Below are 19,073 nucleotides of genomic sequence, written 5' to 3'. Positions count from 1 at the left end.
CGCACGGCTCCTTCTTACCCGCACGCCGCCGGCGCGGGACGGGGCTCGCCGCCCCCCGGCAGGTGCGGTCCCGGGGCCGCCCCGAACTTTCCCCGCGCCGCCGAGCGACCGCCGGGCGCCATCTGCAGGCGGCGGCGGGGGAGCGGCGGGCGCTACCCCGCACCTGCGCCCGGCCCCGCCGCGGCCCGGCCCTGCTCTCCGCCCCCGAGCCGGGAGACCCGCGGCGGGCCGGAGGCGACGGCTGCAGAGGGGCGGAGGGACGGACGGGGCGCCGCGGGGCGCGCCGCGTCGGGCGGCTCCTCCGGCTCGGAGCTCCCGGCGGCCGCTCCCGGGCCCCGCGTCCCGACCCGCGCTCGGAGAGCCGGCGGGGCCGGGAAGCGCCGCTCGCGGCACGGCTCCGGAGCGCGGATGCGCCCGGGGCCGCAGGCCATCGCTCGGCTCGGCTGCGCACGGAGCGGCCCCTTCGCGGCGTGGAGCGGGCGAGAAGAGCGCTGCCTCACTTTGCATCGAGCCCCCCGCGGCGCCCAAAAGGGGGCTGCTGGGTTTTGTTGGTGGCTGTTTGTTGTTTTTTTCCGAATCATCCTTTTTGCACGCAAGGGAAAGATAGACGGGAGTGGAGAGACAGAAAGATAAAACATCAGCTGAAGTGCCAAAATGATTTATGAGACGGTGGGAAAATATTTCATAAAGATCTCTCCGAGATTCTTTACTTAAAAGCAGGCAGAAAACAAAGGGACCGTTCCGTGACGGATAGCGGAGGGGTGGGGAAGGAGGAAAGGAAACGGGGAAGTGTATTTCAGGGGCTGATCAGCCCGCAGTCTGCAAAACAAAATTCAGCTCCCAGCAGTTTCTGCCTCGTCTTCCCACCTCTGATCCTCAGCCTCGCAGGCGCTCCTTCCCCTCTCTCTGTTCTTTGCTAGGTCGCAGCCACGTCTATTATAGCTGCATATCAGCTTGTGAAATAATTTTTAAATCCCCTCTTTAGCTCAGCATTAAAAAAAAAAAGTAAAAACGAATGAAAAATAAAAAGAGATACGGAAAGCGGGAAGTTGAATTCCTTTTTTTTTTCCCCCCCTCAAACGTGCAAGTGGAAACTTTGCGATAATTGAAATAGGCTCGATCTGTTCGTACAAAGAGATATAAGGTCTTGCCTCCCTTCCTTCTATGTTTTTTTTCCTTCTTTATTTCAGTTTTCTTCCTCCCTTCCTTCCTCCCTTCCTTCCTCCCTTCCTTCCTCCCTTCCTTCCTCCCTTCCTTCCTCCCTTCCTTCCTCCCTTCCTTCCTCCCTTCCTTCCTCCCTTCCTTCCTTCCTTCCTTCCTTCCTTCCTTCCTTCCTTCCTTCCTTCCTTCCTTCCTTCCTTCCTTCCTTCCTTCCTTCCTTCCTTCCTTCCTTCCTTCCTTCCTTCCTTCCTTCCTTCCTTCCTCTCTTTCCTTCCTTCCTCTCTTTCCTTCCTTCCTCTCTTTTCCTCTTTCCCCTCTTTCCTTTCTCTCTTTCCCTCTTCGCCTCTGTCTTTTTCCTTTCGTACTCCTCCTCTCTTTCTCCTTTCCTCTTCCCTTCTTTATTCCCTCCTTTCTCTCTTTCTCTTCCTCTCTGTTACCCTTCCCTTCCGTTCCCGCTGGTCCCTATGCGTACGGACACCCCCTTCCCGCTCCAGACCAAGCGAAGTCTCCAGCAGCGGCGAGGAGTCCGAAGCCCCGAGCGGGGCCGTGCGAGCAGCGGCAGCCCCGGCACGGATCGCGGCGAGCCCGGCGCAGGCCGAGCTCAGTGAGGCGGCGGGGCCGGGCCGGGCCGGGCCGCCCTTTCCGCGCCCTCCGGGGCCCCGCGGCGACCGGGCCGCCCCCGCACCGCGTCCCGGCGGCGGCCACGGCCCCCCCCGCGCCGAGCGGCGGCCCGGCCCTCCTCGCCGCGCTCGGCTCGGCGCGCTGGCGAATCAGAGAGTGTCGGAATCTATTGCCTTTGTCTGACAAGTCATCCATCTCCGGGGAGGCGGGCGGGGGGCTGAGGGCGCTGCGGCTTTAGAGAGACACACACCGGGAGAGGAGGCTCCAGTCTCCGGCCCCGGCTCCTCGCAAGCACTTCCCGCTCGGGCGCAAGTCCGCCGGGCGCCGGAGCTTCCGCCCCGGCCGAGAGGAGGGGCGCGCCCGGCCGCCGCTCGCCGCTTTCCCGGGGATTGCTACTCCAGCGCCAACTTAACGAACTGCCCCGGAGCCGAGACAGCAGCTGCAGGAGCGCCGCGGCGGCCGCGCCGCCCGCCCCCCTCCCCGCCGCCGGGCCCCGGGCCCCAGCCATGCCCGCCGCCCGCCCCCCGGCGCCGCCAGCCCTGAGCCCCCGCCGCCCCCGCTGAGCGCCCCGCCTGGGAAGCGCCGGCCCCGCGCCCCGGCCCGGCCGGCGCGCTCCTTCGCTCCTCTCCCTCAGTCTGCTTTTCGCTTCGGTTTTATTTTTGTTTGCTTTCGTTTGCTTTGCTTTGGTTTGTTATTTTGGTTTTTTTGTTTTGTTTTGTTTTGTTTGTTTGCTTATTTTTTTCTCCCCTAAGTCTTGAAGTTGAGTTTTAGAGGCGACACGGCGGCTTCAGCCGATTTCTTCCCCTTCCTTTGCCTCCCCATGGATATGCACTGCAAGGCAGACCCCTTCTCAGCAATGCACCGTGAGTACTGGAGCCCGGCTCCTTCCGCTGCGCTGCCTCCCGTCCCTCCGTCCCTCCGTCCCTCCCCACCAGTCCCTGCCCAGCCCAGGTCCCCCCTGCCCGCTCCCGGCAGCACCGGCCGCCCCGCCCCGCGCTCCCGGGACCCCGGCGCCTCGAGCGGCCCCGCGCCGCTCCCGGCCGCCCTCGGAAGATGCGGCGTTATCCCTCGCTCCTTTTGTTTTTATCCCTTTCCATCGCCGTGCCTGGAGCAGGGGCTGCCCGCGACCTTTCGTGGATGCGAAATCCGTTTTTTTTTTCCTCGGGATTTGGTGGGGTTTGGCTTCGATTTTGGCTGTCAGTGGCAGATAGGCAAAGAGATGGCAGTTCCACGCTCACGATAGTTCTGTCGTGGCGGCTCCGGGCCCCGGTTCGTGGGGTTCGTTTAAAGGCTGAGATGCTGGAAAACGGGGCGAGGTGGTGCTGGGAACCGGGCGGCCTCGGGGCTGCACAGAGCCGGGCTCCTACTCGCTTACGTACCGAGTCCACGACGGGCGATTAGAACGTACTGCTAGTGCCCAGGGAAGGGATCCGCGGTGTGTTTTCACTTTAGAGAGGCATTCTTTCTCTAAACGGGGGCGAAGGGAAGCGAAGAGATCCTCTGCCAGGGCGCGTAGAGAGGGATGTTTGGGGGTTTTAATTTCACCGCACGGAGAGAAAATAATTCCGAGCTTTAAATTAAGGAACAAATACGAATACGAGGCCGAGATTGAGAGCATCCCGAGCCAAGAGATGAATAATTGAGAGCGATTTGTAACTTCTGACACCGAAACTTTTGAGGACACGCCCTGCCCGCTGCACAAAAGCAAACCGAAAAGACACAAATTAGAAATGCTCCGAGTTTACCAAATCCGATTTTGCCGTGAGAAGGCACAGAGACGCAGCCACGGCCCGTTCCCCAAACGCTGGCAGGACAGCTGCAGGCAGCCGCCCTCCCGATTCCCAATTAATCATTTCCAGCGCACATCGCCTCGAACGCAGCATTTAATTCCGAGGAGCGCACCGAGCGGCCCGCGGTTGCTCGCTGCTTCAGCCCGCACGGCGCTGCTTCGCTCCGCGGCGGCCGCAGGAATTCCGCCTTCGGTGCGATGCGCTCGGAGCGGGCGGGCAGCCGGGAGCGGCAGCCACGGCACAGCCGTTCGGTGCTCGGAACTCAGTGGCACTCGGCAGCGATTTGGACTTCCGATTAAATTCATACTAACGATAATAACAATAACAAATCTACGTTCGATTCGCTCCCCACGCCGTATTTCCAGTATAGGCGTAGGGATCGGTAAGTGGCCGAACCCCCCGGGCTGAGGCGCTGAGCGGCGCGGCCCGGCCCGGCCCGAGCCCCGGCAGCCCGGCAGTTCTGTGCGCGATGTCCGCCCCGCGGGGAGCGCTCGGGGCCGCCCCGCATCCCGCCCCGCATCCCGCCCCGAGCCCCGCAAGGCGCACTGCAAGCGAACGCCGCTCCTGCGAGGCACGGCCGCGGTGCAAGAATTTGAATTATTAATTTTTAATCTTTTTTGCATCCGTTGCCCTTTAATACTTTGTAATGCGAGTTCTAAAAGGCCCATTGAATTATTTATCGCGGAGTTGCCGAAGAAATTGCTGTCCTGTAACTTTAGAGGCAACATGTGCGGAGGGGCTCAGAACAAACGAAGGAACGCGGCATACGGCCGCGGGTATCGGCGGGGGCACGCAAATCCCTCCCCCCCCTCTCCGGCACCCCGCATCTAATTTACGAAGAGCCACACGAGAACGCGGCCAACGGCTGAGCCGTGGGGCAGGGGCGGCGGGGGGAGGGGGGGTGGGCAAGGTGCTTCTGAAGGGGGGGAGACGGAAAAAACTCTATTTGTGCGAGAGGGCTCGGATCGATCGCAGGGCAATGAGAGTTTCCACTAAGTTCAGAGCCAATAAGTCAGTGTCACAAGCGGGGGAGAAAAAAAAAAAAAAAAACCTCAGCGAAAATACAAACAGATCATTTTTCAGCGAAGTGCGGAACGAACAAAGATCTCGTGGCCGGGGATGCTCACAAGGTTAGGGCCGGGCGGGAGGACGCCGCGGCACAGCTCTATCAGCGGGCTGCCGGTGCAGCCGGGCGGCTGCCGCAGGTGCACGCTCGGAAAGCCGCCCGCTATTGCTCGGTGCGGGGGAAGAGGAGCCGGGAAATCGGCGATGTGGCCCCGAGTGAGGGAGAGCAGGGTTTTGTCCAGAAAGGGAGAAACGGGGAAACACGGAGCGTTTTGAATTTTCCCTCAACCAGTTCCCACTGATGTAGATTCGTGAGGGGAAAAGAAAAAAATCCATATAGTAAAAGAGAAAGAAAGGGGGGGAAAAAAAAAAAAAAAAGAAGAAGCAAAAGCAAAACAACAACAACAAAAGATTCATGAGAGTCTGACAATTTTTTTTTTTTTTTTTTTTTTTTTTCCTGGGTGACTTTTCTTTTGAAGATCGAAAGCAGAGGGGAGAGGGTCCGTGTACAGGCGAGCTCCGGCCGCGGGACACACGGCCATCCCCGCTCTCGCCCTCCCTCTCCATCCGCCCTTTCCTCCTTCTCTTTTTCTGTCTGAATCCCTTCAACGCTCATCCGAAAATAACCGGAGACAGCGCGCTGTGCGGGGACACGCTGCGGGCTGGGGGAGGGCGGGGTCGCCGGTAACTGTAATTGACAATGCGATAGAAAATCGTGGAAAGCAAATTAAACGGGAGAGGGAAAGCGTCGGAGTAGAAAGTGGGGGGACCGCGGCAGGAGCTGCCCGGGGCCGCCGAGCGGCTCCGCAGTTTGGGAGCGCAGCCGTTCTCAGCTCCCGGGGCCGGCACTCACCCCGTCCTCGCCCGGTGACAACGGCCCCGGGGAACCGCTCCGCGTCCCGGGCTGGGGAGCGGCGCGGCGCGCGGGGCTGTGCGGGCGGCTCGGGAAATGCACGGGGCCCCGAGCAATGTGCCACCCCACGGCCCGCATCCAGCTCTGCTCCTTTCTTCCTCTTCATTTCTCTTTTTCTTTTCTCTGTTTCTTTCTCTTTCTCTCTCTCTTTCTTTTTCTATCTCTTTCTTTCTCTGTCTCTTTCTTTCTTTCCTTCTCTGTTTCTCTGTTTCCGTCTCCGTCTTTTTGTCTCTCTGTCTTTCCCTCTTTTTCAATTTTTTATTTCCTCCTTTCTCTGTCCTCCCTTCTTCTCTCCCTTCCTCCCTTCATTTCTTCCCTACCCCTCTCTTTCTCCCTTTTTTCCCCTCTCCCCCACCCCGTGTTCCCCTGACCCTCACCCTCACGCACCCGCAGCGAGCGGAGATTATTTTTGCAGTGCGCGTGGCAAAGAGCTCCCGACTAACGGTGTCTTTCTGGGGTGCGTGGGTTGTTGTGTTTTTTTTTTTTATTTCTCTTTCCCCAGCAGGGCACGGGGGTGTGAACCAGCTCGGGGGGGTGTTTGTGAACGGCAGGCCCTTACCTGACGTGGTGAGACAAAGGATAGTGGAGCTGGCTCACCAGGGGGTGCGACCCTGTGACATTTCCAGGCAGCTGCGGGTCAGCCACGGCTGTGTCAGCAAGATCCTGGGCAGGTAAGGACCGCGCCAGCCCTCGCTCCCTCCCCCGCGCCGCGGCTGCCCGCCGCCTCCCTCCGCTCCCCGTAGCCCCGGCACGCCGAGCCCCGCCGCACAGGGAGAACGCGCCGGGCCGGGGGCTGCGGGAAGGAACGGCTGCGGAGGGGGCGGCGGGAGGGAGAAGGGACGGGGGAAGGGGAGGTGGGGGAAGAAAAAAAAAAGGGGGGGGGGGGGGGGGGGGGGGGAGAAGACGATAGAAGAGCGACAAAGAAAAAAAACCAAAACAACAAACAAACCCAAACCCATCAACAAAAAACCCAACTCGTACCGATCTGTAGGCGGCCTTAGCAAATGCACGGGTAAATAAATAAACATCAGAGCAAGGAAATAAATCTCTGCCACCAAATGCGGTGCGCGGCATCCCGGGGCCGAACCGCGGGGCCACGAGCGCGGAACGCGGCGAGAGGCGCTGCCGGGATGCGCTGCGGGGCCGTGCGGGGCTGCAGGCGGGGGGCGGGGGGAGGATGGACGCGCTGCCGCACGGCTCTGCCCGCGGCCCGGCCCGGCCCCGCGCTCAGCCGGGGGTCTTCGGTTTGTTTGCCGGTGTCCGGACCTGAAAGGCGTGTGAGAGCACGGCAGGGAAGGCAGCAAATAAGCCAGCGCTGCTAGCGCCTCAAAAACACACTCATTTAAAAAAAAAAAAGAAAAACAAAAAGAAAAAAAAAAAAAAGAAAGAAAGAAAAAAGGAAAATAGAGAGCAGGGGCGAGCCCTGGCGACGAGCGGCGGCCCCGCAGCCCGAGGCCCTGCGGAGCAGCATCCCGGGGCACAGAGCCCGGTGGGCGCGGGGCGCTGCGGGGCGCTGACCTCCGCACTCTGCGTGCAGGTATTACGAGACGGGGAGCATCAAGCCCGGCGTGATCGGCGGCTCCAAGCCCAAAGTAGCGACCCCCAAAGTAGTGGATAAAATCGCCGAGTACAAGAGACAAAACCCCACCATGTTCGCTTGGGAGATTCGGGACAGGCTACTGGCCGAGGGCATATGCGACAACGACACGGTTCCCAGCGTCTCCTCCATAAACAGGTAAGGGCGAGTCCGCGGCCCGCTCGTCTCTCCCCGGTCCCACAGCCCCGCGCAGCGCGACCCTCCCCGTCCTTCCCCCGGCATCCCCCGGCCGCTCCGGGATTCGCCGCGCTCCGAGCCGGGCCCGTTCCGCCAGGGCTGCGGGAGGCCCTCCCGAGCGAGAGACCCCGGCGGCAGCGAGGCTCGGGACGGAGTTGCCAGCCCCGGGCGCCCAGCGCTCCCCAGCCCCGCTCTCGGCCGGGCGCAGCACCGCGTGCGTCCCGCCCGCTCCCTGCTGCGGGGTGCGGCTGTCGTCGGTAGGGGCTCGGGGTGAGAAAAGTAACGGTGTGACAGGCAGAAAATAATAGATACGGGGGGAAACGGTCCGCAGCACTTAGGGTCACGTATTAATCCACTGCGAGGTGCTCGGATGCTTGCCTGCTGCGTGTACAAGTGCTGCACGCTTCGGGAACACTGTTGTGGGCACAGCAGTCACCCCGATGTTGTGCAGTGCATCTGCACGGACCTCGAGTGTGCCTGCAGAAATGGGAAAGGGCACGGGAGCGCTGGCAAAGGGCACGCACATGGGCACCAGAACCCACCGGGTGTAAGGATGTGATTTCTGCACGCAGTCCCAAATACACAGAGTCCCATTGCCATAAAAGCACACAGGGTGTACGTAAATATGCACGCGGACTTTCCTCGTGCCTACAGAGATAAAACTGCACACGTCAGTATATTTGTCCTCTTGATATACAGTGAGTTTAGCCAGATTTTTTTAAATCTGGTGTATTTATAGCAAGGGAAGAAAAAAATAAATAGCGGGGAAAACACAGCGGTATTTTTTGTCTCGCGCTTTACGTGGCAGATTTATCAAAATATGTCTAATAACTCAGGCTGTGTATTTCTAAATCTGGCATCCTATATAAATGGGTTTTAATATTTTGCAAATGATATGGAATTATCCCAAATCATCTTGAAAACAGCAGGTAGAATTAGCTGCTGGAATGTACCTTGGCTGAGGAAGATTCCCTCAGACACACTGTCTCTGTAATATACTGCTAGGCTACCCTAGGAAATTATCCCTGTGTGTGCCATCTGTATTAAAATGGTTATTAAGTTATGAACAGGGTAACATAATACTGATCGGCTAATTATACACCCTCCTAAAAAACCTCCAGGTCTCTGCTCCTCTCTCAGTCAGGTACTGAAATAATAACAGTTTGACATTCAGACACCTCGCACGGGCGGCGCGGAAGGACGCGCGCTGTCCCTGGGAGGGACTGAGGTACAGAGGAGCTTAGGGACAGCCGGGGCTGGGGACAGAGGGCTTGGCGTGCCCCTCTCCCCATGGCTCGGGTGTGCTGCTAACTGGGGACCCTGTGCCCCAAACCTCCTCCCTGCTGCACTCAGTGCTGCGCGGGGCTTCAGAGTCCCAGCGAGGAGGCTGAGGGCCGGGCGCCGCTCTCAGCTTTGCAGCCAGTGTAGGGCAGGGATCGAGTCTGTGCCTCAGTTTCCCCAGCCTGGGGATGCAGATTGGAGAAGGGTCAGATATTGGCTGGATAGTGTTTGTAAAATGCTTTGAAAAGGACGAGGGCTTTGTAACTGCTAAATGTTGCTCTATTGGAGAAGCTCTGCTGCAACCCACCATATTTGATTCGTACTCTGATGGCATCTGAGTGTGGAGCCACCGAGGCACAAGTCAGGTCACAGAACTTGTGGGTCCATGCAAGACAAGGATGGCACTGTGAGCTGGGAAGCACTGCAGTAGGACAGGAAATGGTAGCACAGGAGGACCCAGCACTGCGGCCGCGGGCAGCGCAAACTCCGTCACTGCGGTGGCTCCTATGGCTCCGTGCACAACACATGAGCAGAGTACTGGCTTGCAAGGCAAAAACACATTTTTTTCTATCTTCTATGGTCAAAGTAAACCTAGAGAACAGGTTAAATGCTCCATAACGGCTCATTGTGCTCCCCTTACCCACTGTACGAACTGGAGCTCCTCTAACACTCCAACCCCTGCCATGGATACATGGCACTTTATTAACCAACTTGCTAGAAATGTATTTCTGTGTTTTCTCAAAATACGGAGTTTACAAAGCAAAAATGTCATTGGTACAATATCCAGAGCTGTTAGAGCTGTCTGTGAGCTTCTTGGCACCCAAGACCACCAGCAAGGTCTGTACAGGAAAAGTTATCTCCGTCCCTAGAAAGGCTGCAAATACTGCACTTCACAATGGGGATCTCCCTATAAGGACAACAGCACCTTAGGTTATTAGATTTTCCAAAAATGTTTTGATTTCATTTTATTTGTCATCCTCAGTAGTAGTCTAGCATTAACAAAGTCTTTCAGGTAAAAGACTACAAAACAGCGCTGTTTTAATTCCACTTTTAAAGTCTCCCCCAAGCATTTATTAAAATTTACTTCCCATTAATTACTTTTTGTGGTACACGAATCGTAGGTGCCCGCATTGCGCCGATCCGTCGGCATTGCACCGGTGCTATCAGGACACATTTGGGACGCCTGGAGCTCAGTACTGAGCTTTGCCTGAAACTTGTTCACTCCAAACTAATGCGGGTAAAGGCTAGGCACAAACTAGAGCAAAAGCTATGGTTTAATGAGCTGCTCAAGATTTAGGAAAAAACTATTCCTCTGCTGCACAATAGTCTTGTTATAATTATGGCAAAACAGACTGTACGAAAAACAAATAATCTGTACAGTAGTCAACGCACAAACCACACCAGAGCTGGCAGGATGGAGACAGAGCAGTCATCTCTACATCATGAGCTTCCCTGCTCCCATTTAATGCACTGGGTACTGTGCATGATAATCTTAATGTGTATGCACGCGCACACATACATACATGCATTTGTGTAAACCTGCATGCAAACAGTGCACGCAACTGAGAATGCCGAGTGACAGAAGCGCTTAATTCTTTGGTCAGCAACCAATGCTCATGTCAAAGCCCTCAAGCACCCTACTTGCCACAAGAACTTTTCCATCTATCATTTGACTATAACCATGTTATCTTCAGTCACCCCGGTTAGAATATTTCTGCCTGGCTCACACACAACCTGCTATAAGTGGTGCCTCCTACCTTGGCTGCAGACATCAATGGGGATTTTTGCTGTTTTGCAGCATGCACAGTTAACCTAAGAACACAGTTTCATGGAAAAATAGTCATCCTTGAAAAATGTTTTCAATTAGACAACGTATCTTAGTGGGAACAGGACTGAGCACAGTACGGTTGCACAGAAAGCAGTGCAATGGATGCTGTAGTTTAAGCCTTATTTTCTGCTTCTCTTGGAGACAAAAGCAGAGCGGAACAAACCACACGTAACTTGTCCCTCTATTTCTGCTCGACTGAGGCTGGGCTTAGTACTGCGGGCTCTCTGTTGGTCTTCTTTTGAAGAATACCAAAGCCATAGCATTACAGCCTCCTGAGTGTGCTTTGGATTCAGGTTCTTGGGAGCAGATCTAGTCAATGCTCCATGGCAGGGAGTTTAGTGGACATAATATTCTGGTCAAGGTGTTAGATTTTTTTTCAATTTTCTCTGAAGTACTGAGTACGCGTTGATTTCTAGTGTTACGTGCTGTTTGGGCAGACGCGTTCCGTTGCATTGCGTAACAACCAGCTAATCATTCCTAGTTAAAGCCTCCAATAATGATTCTTTTTAAAAATACATATGGAGAGACACACATTGATTCAGGTTATAACGAGCAGTGAAATGCACTTGTGTGGTGAAATACTGAGTGTATGGACAAGCGCTGTGCCACTGGCAGGCCGTAGTTCGGAGCAAAGAAACAAATTCTGCGAGTCATGTTTCTCTCTCCGGTTCTGCCATTAACTTTCTGGCTGATCTCAGTCAGGTCACACAGACTCCTTAGGAGGCGGGTTACCATCTATGAAATGAAAATGACAGGGTTTAGCAACCTTTGTAAAACACAGTGCGATCTTTTCTTAGAAAATCCCATGCAGCTCAACATGTAAGAGGAAAAGGTTCAAAACCAGAGCAAAGTCCTCTTACATCAGCCGAGGGTTCCACCCACATGAGGCTCTCAGCAAGGTAAATGCAGTGGCTCAAGACAAGCATTGGGTCTGGAACAAGGCAGGCACGCTAGGGCACGGCATGTGTCATATGCGGAAGAAATGAGCCCTATGTAAACAGTGTTCCGAGTCACTCTCACCAGCCTAGCTTAGAATTCCCCCAAAGGACATCACAGCCAAAGGCCCTGGAATCCCTTCCCATCTTTGCCAGTGAACTCATCTGGCATTCTTTAGGACAGGTCATGGCGCCAGGGAGAAATCCGAAGAGTGCACAGTACCTCTAATGGCAGCTTGTTCCGACTGACCCCAGCCAGCGACAGCGGAATGGTCTGCTGTAAAAGCTGGGAAAATGGCACAGTTCATGACCAGCAAGCGCGTGTGTCACACAGACCTATGGCCACCGCCAGCACTTAGCAGCCGCGTGTCAGTTTGCTCAGTGGGGAGGCCAAGGATCAGCCTGGCCACATAGGCTGCGTTAGCCTCTGACTGACATCAGCTTGGTGCAAAGCGAGAGCGAAGAGGGCTTGTCCGGCAGCACCAACACAGTTCAGCAGCTCTTGTAGGCTGTCCCTCCTTGGTTCACACAGAGAACCTTGGGATCCCAGCAAACTCAATTTCCTGAGGCAGGGCATGCATTCGAGGTAGAAGGTTTCTACTGGCACTTGCATTCAGCTGAGCAATGAAGGCAATTGGGTCACACAGGGCTTCATTACAAGGAATGCAGTCCTTTAAATTCAGGCTCTTTTCCATCAGACACAACCAGGTATTATCTTCTTTTCATCATTGCAAATAAAGGACAGGCTCATAAAGCAGAGGTTACAGACAATGTTACTGCAGCTGAAGGAGTAAATGAATGCCCGCAGCATTTCTCTTTGTCTTATTCCTCGTGTCTGGCCACTGGAAGGCTGTATGGTGGTAACTACAATAAGGTGGTTGCATTTTTTTCTAATTTTCATATTACATAGATAGCTCAACAGAAGCAGGTTGTGAGAAGCGACTAATGGGAAGTTTTCTGCTCCCTGTTCTGTGAACCTCGAAGTGCAGAACCAGACCAGTCCCTTTGTCATCAAACATCCCAGCCCTTCCTTTTTGCAGAGATGCACAGAAAGGTTGATTTTTGTTGGAGTTAAACATTTCCAAGCTTTTGCATCCGGTGAATGATTGCTGCTTTCTGTCACAGAGGTAGCTGCACTTCAGCGCTGGGTGAACGAGTCTTATAGAGCTAAACCTCATTTACCAGAATCACTATTATGTGAAAAAACTCATTTGGCTTTGGGAGAAAAGAGGAGAAAATATAAGTGGCCTGGCCAAGCAATGACGGAATAGTGAGAACAATACAGTCATCTGAAGGGCACAGTCCATCCAAGAGGAAACAAATTATTCACGTTTAAACAAAGCAGCATTGCCAGGAATGAAGGGAGGGAAATAAGAAAAGAAACATTCAAATGGTAGCAGAAGGCACCTCCTGATATGGAGGTCCATTAAGTTGTGGAATTGCATCCCACAGGAATTCCTAATTTCTTGGAATATATATAACTGCATGGCATTAATAACACAAGCAAACGTACAATAAGAAATAATCTTGCATTGGCTAAAGAGATAGATAATATTCCAGCGGGCCAGCTGGACCCTTTATGATATGATGACGTGACGCATACAAAACAAAGTCATGCTTCCAGTTATACATCAAGTATCTAAAAAAATCTGTCTCTGATCCTAAAGCCTGTTCAAACAAAAGATTTCCTAATTGCTTGAATAAAAAAGATGTAGCTTCAAAACATTCGAACATTGAGCCTTGCTTAGATTAACTTAACATGGTCTTTAATTAAGGCATGTTGAAATTCAAATGGTGTTTAGGCTCGCTACTTAGAATCAGGAAAATATTTAGGGATCCTGCTTGTGGCAAAGATCTCTGTAAATGGGAAGGTAGAGACATTCAAAAACATTTGTCACTGGCCTGACAACAGGGCAGCTAACTAGGACTTCAGGAAATCCCATCTGTGTGTAGATGGCTCTGATAATGATTACTACTCCTGAAAGTGCCAGAAAGGTTTGAGTTTTGCTCCCAAACAATCATTCTTTAAACTGAGAGCTAATGGGAATGAGGATTTTTCCACTGTAATAGCAATTAATCTGTTGGAGCCTATACACACATGGACATATTTACCAGTCCCGACTGATTAAAAATGTTAAGGCAGAGCCCCAAACTGTGCAACTGGCATACAAATCGTGAGTGCCGGTAACACAACATGGGTTTGTTTTTACTTGTTTTTTCTTTTTTACCCCAATTTTTAACAGGGATTTGGATATCTGACTCCCGTTAAACAACTTCTGAAAGATTTTAACAATGCAGCCCTTTGCGTCCTCGGGGACACTCCACGAGCCACAGAAACATCCTCTATTAAATGAGAGCTAAAATTCTCATGCTATCACTTGGCCAAAGGAGCTGGAAAACCAACAACAAACACCGTTAGGTTTGTGATGAAATACTAGGCAGCAGATATTCAGCGTTAGCCTCCAATTTTCTCTAGTGCCAGTAACCGAGAGCTGATGTGGTAGCACTTGCATGGCTGTCCACCCAGCTGAAAATCACAAATCTAATCACTTGGTTCCCAAACTCCTCAGAGCGCACTTACAAATATTCATTTCCAATCAATTTGCACCTGCTAATATGTCTGAACGCTCACATGTGATGACAGAGCCAGAAGCAATGCTGGTGCTTCCTATTTCTATTGCAATAGCATAAAGAGGCTCTGTGCATAGATCACAGCTCATTGTCCAAAACAGGCACAGCGTAAATAGGAATTTCTTTTGAGAGGTTCTTTGAGAAAATCACCATACACATGTGCCTTTCTTTACACCCTCTTCTTTACACATTTACACCCTTAGCATCTACTAGGCTCATAATTCAGACAGCCCTGAAGGTTTCAGGGATTAAACAAATAGGTACATTCCTAAAAAGCAACGAGACATCTGGCCAGGGCTCACCCACCAAAGCCAAGTGTAGCGAATGGCGGAGCAAAAGTGGAAGCCCTCTTCTTTGGGCCCCGTCTGACAGGCGAACGCTGGCCAGACCACAACAGCCTCCTGCTCTTCCTCGATAAGCAGGCATATAAATAAATAAATAAACGGCATCCTAACTGCACTGAGAACTCAATAAAACAATCACATCAAATATGAGGAGGTATAAATCTCGCGTCTGCACAGGTAACCCACTCAATTGCTTTTATTATGGCTCAGCCTGACTCCATTTATTACCATCCGTGGCCTGGGTGAAGGATGTTTGCATGCAGGGTGGTCTCCTGGTGAAATCCTATCCCTAGAGCAGTGACAATCAGCCCATACAAAGGTGGGTTTTGGTGGGGAGACCAAAGGCAGATTCATCTGTCTGCATGAAGACCAATCAATAACCCTGTAACGAGACCCCTTGTCGCTGGGAAATGGACAACACCATAGTTAATCCTGGAGCCACAGGAGAGAAATAGCTGTGGTTGGGTGTGAAAAACAGCAGGATGGATGCACGATGTTCGAGACATACAGACAAAATAGGTCTCTCCTGCTAGGTCCGGAGGATGAGTGATGCGATAGGAGACAAAGGGGCACACTTACATGTATCACAAGCAAATGTGAGAGGCCAGCGTGTTTGGAGGGTATGGGGAAGGAAAAAGGGTACTGCTTTTCTTTATAGGACATTCATTTGGGGACTGTGTGTAGAATACAGATCTGTACCTTTGGAGAAATGTGCCCATTGGTTGGATATTACGTATGAGAATATCAGTATATGGCAGGGAACATGAGACTCTCGGCAGGCACATAGATGGTGACACAAAGTGCTGGTGGGCTACAGGAAGCACAGGCAATGCAGTTGGGAAAGGGTATTCCTTTGTCCTCTGCCTAGCTTGGGATTTATGCGTGTACCTGTTTTGACAGAGAGTAGAAAGAGTGATGTGCCAGGAGCCTGAGCTAGAGAGCTGTGAGTTGCAGACACATTTCCCAGAACACACTACATACAAAACATTTACCCCAACCTCACTGCTAAAGTAGGAGATTCTGGTGCCTCATCCCCTCCTGTATGAAGACCAGCAACAGCCGCTCCTCGCTGCTGCCATCTTCCAGCTCTGTCATTCCTTTGGCACTTCTGAAACTCACATCTGGGCTTTTAGCAGCTCCTCCAACGCGCACACATGCATGTGCACAGAGAGAAACTGCAGCGTGCCTCTACCGATGGTTTTCTCCTGGGGACAAATTCAGTTTTTCTTTTTTTGGTTCATTTTGAACAGCTCCCCCTCCCTTGCAAGGCAAGCCCTGTGTTCTCTGCAGGGCAGGGCACGGCACGGGCTGAGCGCCCAGCCCTGGCCAGAGGTACACAGCACCTAGAAGGGCTGTTTGCTCAGCCACAGTGCCCTCCGCTGTACCTCTCCTGCCTTTCAGCATGCTCATGCTTTTCCAGAATTTTTTCAACAATTTTTGGTCATCTGCCTTTAAAAGCTGCAGCACAATGCAGCTATGTAATCGTGCCTGCTGGTAATATTTGCTTAGATTCAAGCCCAGAAAAATCTCTCCTTGTTGCTTAAATTTCGGCTTTCAAACTTGAAAAATTATATATTTACACAAAAATTATGCATATGAAAAAATACATAAACCTTTGTATATAAAATCAATAGGGAAGGGAGGAGATCTAGAGGAGAAGAGGAAAGGAAAGAATAATATTTTTCAAGATGAATCCACATTTGCACACCGTGAGAGCACAGGCTGGCTGGGATATGCCATGTGCATGTGGTCAGGGCTGAGCAAGCAGGGCAAAGTGGACAATGAGTAACACTACAAACCCCCTCTCCCCGCTGAACAAACAGCAAATTTAGGGTGCTAAAGAGACAATGGTTGTGGTGCTGCCTCTGACAGACAGACAACTACAACATGAAGAGTGTGTGAGCACTGCTGGGTGGCACCAGTGGGAGGAAAGGGCAGGAGATGATGACGAAGTGAAAGGCTGAAGCAGATGTGAGTTGGATGTTGGCAAATGAGACCCACTGCAGTTTATATCAGGAGGTCCGGGCCACTGTGCCAAAGGGAATACAGTCACCCAGTGCTGCCAGCCAGCTCCCATCTGTGGCTCCAGTGACTTCAGGAAACTTGTTCCCAAGCTGGAGTCTGTGCCTAGGGTGGCAGTGAGGATGAAGACAGGATGAGTGCATCCAGCTGTTAATTTCTGGGAGGAAGAGATTCCAGGGTGGAGAGTCTTTAGGAGAGTATATGTGGCTCAAAGCAGCACTCTGCCAAACCAAAATCACCTTCCACAAGGTTTGGATGCACTGCTGGCTCATTCTGTGTACAGGGCCGTAACTTGAGCATGGGAAACTGCATGCATTTCTGCAGCTAGACTGCTGAGTGCCTATTGTTCCTTCAGACAGTCTTCTCTGTAATGGATATTTGGGTTGGATGTTCCTTACCCCATGATATGTGTACGAGGAGGAACATGGGTGTATCACTAGGGCAACATGCCTGGCTACGGCTTATAGTGAATGTGCAGAGCTAGGCTGCAGGAGAACCCCAACAGCCTTATCCATGGAAACAACACCGCAACCCCACAGTTGCGTGCCTGGAGGCACAGGAGAGCAAATCTGTGGTGCCATACACCTCCTCAAGAGGGCGCTCAGCACATCTAAGGGAATACAGGCGCACGTGGCATGATGCATCTGGAAGAGCATGGATGTGTACTAGTTCTCCATATATGTGATCTGGGGCTGTGGACCTAGGGGCAGCGGGGCTAGGGTCTCACCAAAGGAGGCATTTCTAATGACAACCATAGCTTAAAGCACAGGACTCTGCCATCCTCCCCTCCCCTCCCACTCCACTCCTTATTACCCAGGCTATCTTGTTTGGGTTAAGAGGCCAATTTCAACAGACTATAATTGAAGAGTGAAGAGAATCTGATAAGATAAGGAAGGGACATCATTCCTCAAGGGATCGATAGAGGTTTCATGTTCCTCCTTCCCCTGCTGTGTCCCTAACACGCTAATGCTGTGTGTCCATGGGCTTCGTTTATTTGCTTTGCTTGTCTGCAACCCCAAGAAGGAAGAGTAGGAGCAGGGGGTGGCTGCTGACACCATCTGTCACACAGCCAGGAAGGAAGGGATGGCAGTGGTGATGTGGGAAGAAAAGGAGCAGGGCAGCAGTGCAGCAGTGGAGCCGAGAGCAGTGGGACACCTTCCTGGCTGGGCAGATGGGCTCAGCTCCAACCCTTTGTCTTCACGTCTTGTTCCTTTGAGAAGAACACTGACTATTTCTCTAGATGCAGACTTGCTTTTCCCAGTGTCCCTAACTACAACATGGCGCAGGATGTGAGCCAGGCCCCACACAGCAAGGCTGGACCAGCTTCTGGCGAGCCCGAGAGTCGTGGGGGTCTGGGGCTGAGATATCTTCTTCCAGCCAATTTCTTTTTTTCTTTTTAACACCCTGAGAAACAGACGCTGAGCGCCAGTCAGTCATGCAGCGAGCATGTGGCAGAGTTGGGAATACAACCCAGATCCCCTGACTCCCAACCTCAGGCTTTAACCACTAGACCATGCTTCCCTCTAAGCCACCTTGAACTTTCCTCGGTGAGGATGGGGGCTGCTAAGCCTCTGTGGGCTGCAGTTTACCAAGCTGTCAGGAGTGTGCTCACTGGACCGCCTCACCAGAGACAGCCTTCCTCACGCACGCTAAAAAAGTTGAAAAGAAATTCATTTCATGGCCGGTGGTTGCTTAAAAAAGGCGATTCCAGCATATGTATGTGATAAATGTTAACTGTGCATTAATCGCATTAAAGAGGACCCTATAAACTTTTCATTTCTAATTAAATTCTGGCCGGTGATTCTGGCGAAGCCAGCACACTCCGTGCCTTTGTTTATGTGGAAAATTAAAATGCAAATACAATGGAATTTATTTCCATTACTAGAGTGATATGCTGGGCTCCTCTGTTTAACAGCCTCCAATTACTTCCAAGCAGGGCTCTCTCCCTCACTCCCTCCCATCACCCTGGGATGCTGTGGGGCGCTGGTGGGGTCAGGACAGGAGTGTGGGGGGCAGGGACAGAGTAGCAGAGCACATACACAGGGAGGCAGGGGAAGGAGCACGACTCAGGCTGAGGTGAGGGGCAGCAGGGAGTTACCTGCTTGCAGCCTCACTGAACGACAGGTACTGAACCTACTGCCTTGCCCAATCCCAGCTGTACAGATGTGGGTCTCTCCCTTGCTGTGGCGCTCCTGTGACAGGACAGAGCTGAGGGCTTTTTCTGGAAGTTCTGTGGACCCTGCACAACCCTTCTCCCAGGATTTGTCTGGCTGAGTACTGCCAGCCAAACCCTGGTGGCGGGGAGGTGCAGAGCAGCCCAGTGCCAGACACACAGCCTACACAGCACAAATAAATCCACGCAGCGCTGACACACAATCATCGGCAGAGAAATAACCCTGCTTCTGCCCTTTCCAAGGGACCAAACGTGGCTGCACTTGGGGCAGCAGTGTGCAGCACGAACATCAACAGCCACTGCAGGAGCCCAGAGACTCGTCACACCTTTAGAGCACTCAGCACATATTTCAGCTCCACACAGCTGGCACAGAACCACAGCTGTGCATACATATACAAAAGACTTCCACCAAGTCAGTTGTGAGCACCTTCAAGTGCTCACTCACATCATGGTGCCCTATGCATTAGAACAGATGGGCAAACAAGCAGATCCTTGCAAAGGAAGGGACGCACTTCATTGTAGCCAGCAGGGAGGG

At 52.8% G+C, this 19,073-nt stretch overlaps 1 protein-coding gene and 1 long non-coding RNA gene across 34 annotated transcripts in view; one reads left to right on the top strand and one right to left on the bottom strand.

Moving 5' to 3' along the window:
- The window catches only part of LOC125693953 (uncharacterized), a 309,716-nt gene that overhangs the window by 126,810 nt on the left and 163,833 nt on the right, over positions 1-19,073 (bottom strand). The gene's annotated exons all lie outside the window — the stretch shown is intronic.
- The window catches only part of PAX2 (paired box 2), an 89,582-nt gene that overhangs the window by 4,378 nt on the left and 66,131 nt on the right, over positions 1-19,073 (top strand). For 8 of the 17 annotated variants that reach the window (XM_048946469.1, XM_048946472.1, XM_048946466.1 and 5 more), the window contains exons 3-4: positions 6,053-6,221; positions 7,088-7,285. In XM_048946469.1, coding sequence (XP_048802426.1) covers positions 6,053-6,221; positions 7,088-7,285 — 367 coding nt within the window. Of the gene's footprint in view, positions 1-2,321; positions 2,646-6,052; positions 6,222-7,087; positions 7,286-19,073 lie in introns of those variants that run through there. The other 9 variants (XM_048946473.1, XM_048946481.1, XM_048946482.1 and 6 more) reach the window with 2 other exon arrangements.

This window comes from Lagopus muta, chromosome 5 (genome assembly GCF_023343835.1).
Source record: "Lagopus muta isolate bLagMut1 chromosome 5, bLagMut1 primary, whole genome shotgun sequence".
Taxonomy (NCBI): Eukaryota; Metazoa; Chordata; class Aves; order Galliformes; family Phasianidae; genus Lagopus; species Lagopus muta.
Note: the sequence above shows the minus strand (reverse complement) of the source record. Positions and strands in the feature narration are given on the sequence as shown.